At 45.9% G+C, this 8,466-nt stretch overlaps 1 protein-coding gene across 5 annotated transcripts in view; it reads right to left on the bottom strand.

Moving 5' to 3' along the window:
- Positions 1-1,231: 1,231 nt before the first annotated feature.
- The window catches only part of ALPK2 (alpha kinase 2), a 165,766-nt gene continuing 158,531 nt past the window's right edge, over positions 1,232-8,466 (bottom strand). For all 5 annotated transcript variants that reach the window (XM_042453898.1, XM_042453902.1, XM_042453899.1 and 2 more), the window contains exon 15: positions 1,232-4,173. In XM_042453898.1, coding sequence (XP_042309832.1) covers positions 3,957-4,173 — 217 coding nt within the window. In that variant the 3' untranslated portion in view covers positions 1,232-3,956. The remainder of the gene's footprint in view (positions 4,174-8,466) is intronic.

Raw genomic sequence — 8,466 nt, 5'->3', positions numbered from 1 at the left:
ATGGTCCACATATAGCTTTATCATCTAATCCAGTGGTTCCCAAACTTCAGTACTCCAGGTAGGTTTGGACTTCGGTTCACAGAATCCCCAGCCTACTTAGCCAACAGTCAGGAATTCTGGGAGCTGAAGTTGAAAACATCTAGGAGACCAAAGTTTGGGAACCATTGACCTAATGCATTTGTGAGACCTAGACCAGAGGGGCTCTTTTGAAATCATTTTGAATTATCCTGGTTCCTTATTTATCCCCACACAACTCTGTGACATAATCAATAATGAGAGATAGTAATTAGCAGAAGGTCATACAATAAGTTTTGTAGATAAGGCAGCATTTTTATTCATGTCTCCAAAGGTCTTAATCCAACACCCAGATCACAGTATCAGACTAGTTTACTGCTGAATTAATAATTACTCATATATATTTTTTAAAAGCAATATTAATGCTGTATCATTGGAAGGGGAAAGTTCACTGGTAGGCAGAATGTCACAAAAGTGTGTAAGAGACTTCTAGAAATCTTCCTCAACTGGGCAGTATATATAAAAAAGTAGGGAATGGAGGAAGAAACAGAAAAGTCCAAAATAAGATCTGCAGTTCAATTCAGTCCCAACACAGACACTACAGATTGAATAAAAATGCTGCTGGTGTACAGCTATCTAGTTACACTTATCAATGCATTCTGGAATAAATAAACAATGACTGGTCTCTATTTCTAAAACCACAGAAAACTAACTGCTACTCAGAGGTATGTTGCTTAGATGACACACACAGGTTCCTGAGTCAGCACGGAACAGCAAAATGATGGGGTTATATAGGCGAAGGATAGAAATTGTGTGGTCCTCCAAAATTGTTGGCGTGCAAGTCCGAACAATCCTAGCCAAGATAGCCAATAGCGAGGAATGCAGTGAGTTGCAGTTCAAAAACATTTGGAGGGCCACATGAGTCCTACCAATTATTTACTGTATATAATATTGCCAACTTTCCCCCCTTTATTTCACAGTAACACCAGGACAGATGTAGCCAAACAGTATAAGAATACAGTCAAGATGGCAAAAGTTGCTAGTGAGGAAGATCACACAAACCAAGAGACTCTGTAGCAGTTTGCATTTATCTGAGCCTAAATGGAAGGGCAAGCTTCCATTCATCCTCTCCTCTTCCCCCCCCCCCCCCCCCCCCCCCCCCACTGAGTTGACCAAGTGCAAATTATTTTTGCACTTCAAACTCATTTTGCAAGCATGGAAGTAAGCCAAGGACAAACAGGGAACGTGGGAGGAAGAGAGAGAAACTGGAACATTTTAAAACCAGCTGAAAAATGGGATGACAGAGGATTAATCAAGACTGCCCCTTCAAAATTGGGAAAGTTGGAAGCTGTGACACGATTCCAACCCCTTCTATAAACAAAGCTCCAATGGGAGAACTCAAAATCTTACACTCTTTTCTAACATTATGGTTGTTCTACAGCAGGGTTGGGCAAAGTGCAGTCAGTGGGCCGCATGCATCCCCAGAACCATTTTGTGGCCCTCAGGATCCTCCAGGGATCATTGTGGGGAATAAAGTCACGTCAAGATGTTCAAAATGATATCTAGGAAGTGTTGAGGACATCACCACCAGGTCTGAGCTCCCCTGGTCATTATGAAATGTTCACATATATTGGGGTATATGCTGTATACAACTCAATCTCTTAAAACTATGATCTGTCTCCAGCCCCATTTGGCACGTATTCAACAATGTGACATACCCAGTACTTTCAAGAAGTGAAAAGCTTCCTTGTAACAATATCCAGGTGTAAAGAGGAAGTAACTGCTAAAAATATGAAAATCACTGACAGTGTTGAATTCAGAATCATCATGGGGCAAAAAACTAGAAACAGTTGGTTCTCTCTTGCACAGCTCAGTTATCAACAATGTCACACTACGTCCTATTTCAACAGGAATTTAATTGGGGGTGATGTATGGCTTATGCATATAATAGGGACAATTAGTACTCTGAAAATAATAAGGAAAGAACACCATTATTATAGTTCAGCAGTTTTGACCTGGAAACAATTGAGATGTAAAATGTATGCCTAACAGGGTTACAGGCATAATTAAATGAGCTACTCCTGTAGAACATAGTATTATGAAACGTAATCAGAAAATTGTCAGATTTTGAGCACTCATGTATGAATGCGCAGCCTGCTCACATACATCCTGTCTTTTGGACTACAACTCCTGCAACCCATTGCTAGCATGGGGAGTGGAAGATTATAGGATTGTGGGGTCCAAAAATGTGACTCTGGGTCTATCTTGGACAGAGAATCAACCAACATTCTTTCAAAGCTTAGAAAGAACTCCCACATTTAAAAGACACCATAGCACAAAATATTATTTTCAGGTTGTGGGGATGGAATAGTAAGTGAAGATGGTTGCCTTCTTGCCTTACATTTATTTACTTTTTAAAATCAGATTTATTTTTCACCTTTCTCCTGAAAATGGGAGTCAAGGCAGCTCACAATAAGACTAAACATAAAAATGCAATTAAAACACAAAATAAAGGCAGATATTTAAAAAAAAATATTTATAATAAAAACACAGTTTTCAAAACTCATTAGTAAAGATGTGCTGGCCACTGTGAAATACAGTACTGGACAAAAATGGGATCTAGCAAGGGTCAGATTTCTTTTGCTGCACATCTCCATATTACTGCATACTCCTATTACACTGCTCCATCAAAATATTTTCTGCTGCCAAAGTCAACTACATCTTCATCCATGCACAGCAAATGTACACCTCTCTGTCTTTCTTTGTCCCACACTTGCATACCAACTCATATCCTCCAACAGTCCCAAGTGGCAGGGACAGTCCTGACTAATCCTCTGTTATCCCACCTTTTCAACTGCTTTTAAAATGTCCCAGTTTCTTTCTGCTCTTCCCACTTTCCCTCTTTATCCTTGGCTTACTTCAGTTGCTACAAACTGAATTAAAAGTGCAAAAGTAGTTTGCACTCAGGTAACTCAGTGAGGGGAGAGGAGAGGCATTGGTGAAGTATTGCTCTTCCCAGTAGGTTCAATCAAAGGCAAACTACTGTACACTCTCAAGGCTTGCATGTTCTTCCTCATTAATAACTTTTGCCATCTTGACCACACTGTTATGTTGCTTGGCCACCTATGTCCCAGTTTCCATCAGTGAAATGTTGGAGGATATGACAACTACTATTGAGAGTATGAGCTTTTATACTGCTGCACAAAAGTTGGTGAGTAAAGGATCCTCTAAGGCTGGAATTAGGGGAAAGATCAGGGGATAGAGAGCCACAAATAAAAGTATTGTGCTCATGAGCTCCATGCAGCCCACAGATTACCTGGTGAATCCCACTGTGTGTTTTAAATACTATAATCATACATTTGACATTACTGTCAATATTGAATACCAGTGCAAATACAAATTAAATTAAGGTCCACAGGTCAGTCCATCAATCACTTGTTGCATCTGCCATCTTTTATGTCAATTTGTGAAGTAAGCATTCAGAAAGATCTAACAATAGCGGTTGTTGCCTTTTCCATTTGAATAAAGATGCTGATGGATCAGGCTCACACATATTCCGCCCCTATATCTATACTTCGTTAGCAATTGAATTATATGGAGGGGGGGAAGTCTACAAGGGAATTTTCCCTGAAGGTCCAAGTTGAACACAACTGTCGAAGAACAAAATGTACAAGCAACCCCAACTATACTACCACTCTTAATAGTCTGCATACATTACTGTACTTGATATTGGGGTGCTGGCCTTTACAAATATGCAGACATAGCTGGTTTCAGTCTCTGCACGCTGCCACTTTGTAGCCCTTATAGTTACTTGAATAAAATGGCTGAACGCTCAGATGGCATGCTACTGCCAGAATGTTCTGTTCTGAAAAATACAATGTACATTTCCAGAGCGGTCATATTGCACAGATGATGTTTCTCTTGGAAGGGAGCCCAAACACCTATGTTTTCTTGGCCGCCGGTACATTCACCACCGTCTTTTTTATAGAACTTGAGCTTGGCGGTGACTTGGTTTTAGAGACCGAGAGCTTCCTCTGTTTCTGAGAGCTGGTTTGAAGAGGTTTCAGTCCGAGCATCTCACAGTATTTATTACACTGGTGGAGGGCCTTAAACTGGTCAATAAATGAGATGGAGCAATTGCCTTTGAAACCTTTGTACCTGTAAAGATACAAAAAGGAGAAAAGACACAGAGAGGGTTATTAAAACTTTCAAATGCACTGCATTTTTATTTTGCCAAGTCTGCTAACACATTCAGCTCTCTTATAAATAGCAAGGAAAAATAGCTGTGCTTTGATTTCCTCCCTGTCAATAAATTCTGGATTAACCTCAGAAAAATTGGCTGTCACAGTGAAAATGGTCAGGCCTATGGCTCGCCTCAGCAAAATGACAACAGAGTATAGAAAAGAATCGCTTGGAAAGGTTAATTTTGGGGAATACAGTTCCCAGAATTTCCTAGTCATCATGACCTTGTCCATGCTGGCTGGGCAGTCTGAGAATTTTAGTCCAAAAAATGACATTTCCAAACTCTGTTGATAACAGAAGCCATCCATTCCTCTACACATGCCAGATAAGAAGAAAAATACAGCAAGCATATTATCAGAAATGTAAACTGGCTAAGCAAGCTAAAACCACTATTACAGCATGCTGGCTCTGAAGAAAATTTTCATGTGAGGGGACTACTTCTGTATCAGGAGGCAATGCCCTCATTTGGGCACCGCTCTCCTGCAACTACAACCTTGAAAAGCACCACATATTTTATTGAATATTTCTGTTTCACCTTAACAATAAACATACAACTTCACAACCATTTTTACAAGAAATGCACTGGTAAAATCACAGGTGGTCTTTCCCAAGTTAAAAGCATGTTTAAAGCCTACAGAAATTGATGGATCTGTGTCTTCCTTTCATGAGCTCACAGCAGGACTGAAAAATGTGCATTCCTTTGCAAAGGAGTCAATGCTATTAACCCACCTCAGCTACTCTTAAAATGTCATGACTGAATTTATCTTCACCCTTGCTATCTCTCTCTTTTCTCTTCAATCCTTCCTCCCTCTTCCTCCCCCTCCCTCCCTTTTTGTCTGGCATATATCCACCATTCTGCAACAAAATCAGATTAAAGCAGGTACAGAAATATGAGGGGATTTGTACAAAAGACCATCCAGCATCGAGGAGGAAGTTTCCATAAAAACATTTAAGGTTTCATACAGTGTTCACGGCTGCCATGAAAGCTCTTCAGCTGGCCTGCCTGTCTTGTTTTAATAAAAATGCTTGAAAGCTTTCCCCTTTTTCTTGTTCAAGATCAGTCTAATTTTCTTCTGTAGGAGGTGCCTGTCATTTTCAACATTCTGCTTCATGCAGTTTTCCCCAGGTATCAGTGAAGCTGCTGCTGAAAATACACATTTGGGAGCATGCATACACACTCACAACTACAGTCCCAGTGACAATAACCAATCTCAGCTTTGGTTTCAGCCCCGGGCAGGGAGGACGCGTGGGTGAACATACACCAGTCCATCGCAGAGCTGCTTGGAGAATTTCGGAACAACAGGGGCCCGGTCCAACCACAGGCTAGGGGAAACAAGCACTCACGCCACGGGTCTTCATGTAGCACCTCTAGTTCATCTTCGAGGGGTTTCGACTTCATCGGCCATCTCCTCTACCAGCTTGGTGATCCCGGTTCCTTCCACTCCGCCACCGGTGGCTCACAGCTCTTCTCAGGCCAATGATGACACAGCGCTTGTTCCTGCCCTCCCGCCTGATGATGCTTCGGCTGTGGTGGGTGAGTACATACATCCGTCCCAGTTCCTCCCAGGACCATTATTGGCTGGAGGGGACACTCATCCTGGTCATGCCTTCCTGGGCCATCGGGCGCAGGACCCAGCGCCCAGGTCCCCAAGGGGTTTGGGTCGACCATCAGGCGCTGGGTTTTCCCCAAGTTTTGCCAGGGGTGGACATCCACCTGGCATTCACCGCCAGAACAGGGTCAAAAAACAGATCAAAGCAGGTTAGTTTGTGAATGTCTTCACCCCGTTCAGGCCAAAGGGAGAGGAGGCGGGGACCATATTGTCCGCAAAATCCGACAAAGAGGGCCCCTAGCCACCCCCCCCCCGTGGAGCTCACTTTCCCCTATTGGGTCGAGGGTTATGGGGTTTACATGGCCGTGGTCTACTTGGCCTACCCCGAAAGGGGCTGGCACCTCATCAGTCACAGATAAAATGTCCTCAGGTCACAGTCCATTGGGGGAGATGCTGCTGCCATTGCTTAACACAGCTTTCCAGGTGGGACCTCATCGAGAGTGACATTTGGCTCCTCTAAGTGGGTCTGCATGCCGGGGCCAGGCCTCCAGCCGTATGGCAGGACAGGCGGGACCATATGAGGCTGTTGTGTTGTTCATTCATTTGGGCAGGTGTGCCTGCCCCCAGTGCGAGTTTGACCACTGCTGTGAGATTTGTTTCAGCCCTCATGCCAGACTGGCCTGCCCTCCCCCTCCAGGCCCCCACCAACCCCCCCCCCTGTTCATTCGATACACTGCACTCTGGCAGCTTCCTGACAGGAGGGAGTCTGCAACTCCGACTCCACAAAGGTGGGGGTCCCCAGTGAGCCACAACAGGCTGCCTTGGCGGGTGTTGGCCAGCAGCCACACGACCAGGCTGTCTCCCTCCACTGATCAGGTTTCACAAAGGGCTTCAAGTTCCCTGCAGCGGGCTCCAGACTGCCCTCTGATGCTCGAAACTTAAATCTGCCCGAGACATGCCCCCACATCCTCATCGACAGGGTCAACAATGAGCTGTCAGCAGTCAGAGTGGCACCCACACCTAACCTTAGAGTTCCCCCCTTGACCAAAAAACACCAGCTCTTTCACCATCTTTCCTACCCTCCTGGAGAGTCGGTCAATGATGCTATCCCAACTGAGCTTTGCTCTGTCCGCTAGGCCACTTACCAAGCAGTTCGATTGGTTTGCCCTTGCGGGCGGGGGACCCTCATGACAAAGTGTGACATCCAGTTGGTCTTCTGGCTGCTACCAGTACACCCTGATGACTTCTGCCTGCTAGGCTTCAGGGTGCAGGACCATTGGTACTTCGACAAGGCCATGCTCATGGGTTGTTCTGTCAGCGGTTCTGCCTTTGAGACCTTCAGCACATTCCTCGAGAGGGAGATAAAACCCAGGGCCACCTCCCCCACCAGTCACACTTTCTGGATGTTTTCCTTTTCATGGGCAAACCACACACCGATAAGTATACTAGCTCCTGCTCACCTTCTAGAACGTGGCCAAATAATTGGGCATGCCCTTGGCCGCCGACAAAACTGAGGGTCCCACCACGTCCCTCACTTATTTGTCATCCAGCTTGACTCGGTGGCTGGGATGCTCCGGCTCCCCTTGGACAAGCTGGAGTCACTGCACATCAACCAGGGCCATGCTCACAGCCACCAAAGCTGGAGTCACTACATAGCAAATCAGGGCCATGCTCACAGCCACCAGGCTACCTTGAAGGACATCCAGTCCTTGCTTGGACACCTCAATTTCACCTACTGGGTAATATCACCAGACAGGGCCTTTCGTGCCAGCCAGGCCAGGATCACCATTTAGGTTGCAGCCACCCATCATCACATGCGCTTGACGTGGGGACATCAAGCAGGACCTAGCAGTCTGTGAGGGTTTCCAAGCCATTTCAATGGGGTTTCCATTTGGCAGCGTCCTTGGGAGCTTGGCCAGAGTTCATGCCCACTCGGACGCAGCGGACAGTTTGGGCTTTGGGATCTATTTCCAAGGGCACTGGTGCGCCCAGCGGTGGCCTGCCCATTGGGCCAGCAGCGCCATCTGCTGCGACCTCGCAATTTTAAAACTCTTCCCTGTCGTTGGTGCCCTCACTTGTGGGACGGGGCGCTCATCAACTAGGCCATCTGCTTTTGGTGTGACAACCTGGCGGTTGTGAACATCATTAACCGACAGAGCTCCAAATCTGAGATGATCATACAGATTGTCAGGCACTTCGCGCTTCGCTGCCTTCAGCAGAACATCACCTTCTTGGCTCGTTTTGTTCAGGTTTAAAAATATGTGTCAGATTCCCTTTTCTCGTTTCCAAAAAATCCAGGTTCCGCGCGCTGGTGCCCGAGGCGGACCTCTCACCCACGCCTCTCCCATAGGATCTGTGGGAGATTGCCAAGCTTATGTGGCCCCTGCCACCCTCAGGGCCTACTACAGGGCCATGGCTAAGCTGTGGGCCTTCTTCAAGTCGGTCAATTGTCAGGCCCCTGGCCTATTCAGTCTTGACTGTCCTCCGGTTCCTAGTGTGGCTGAGATGGTTGGACACGTCACCTCGGACCATGTCTGTCCACTTGGCGGGGATATCTTTCTTCTCAAGTCTGAAAGACACCCAGATCCTTGTGCTACCTTCCTGGTCAGGAGGACGCCGGAAGGCTGTAAGAGACCACACCGATCCAACCGGGAGGGAG

Source organism: Sceloporus undulatus, chromosome 2, assembly GCF_019175285.1.
Source record: "Sceloporus undulatus isolate JIND9_A2432 ecotype Alabama chromosome 2, SceUnd_v1.1, whole genome shotgun sequence".
In the NCBI taxonomy this organism is placed as follows: domain Eukaryota; kingdom Metazoa; phylum Chordata; class Lepidosauria; order Squamata; family Phrynosomatidae; genus Sceloporus; species Sceloporus undulatus.
Note: the sequence above shows the minus strand (reverse complement) of the source record. Positions and strands in the feature narration are given on the sequence as shown.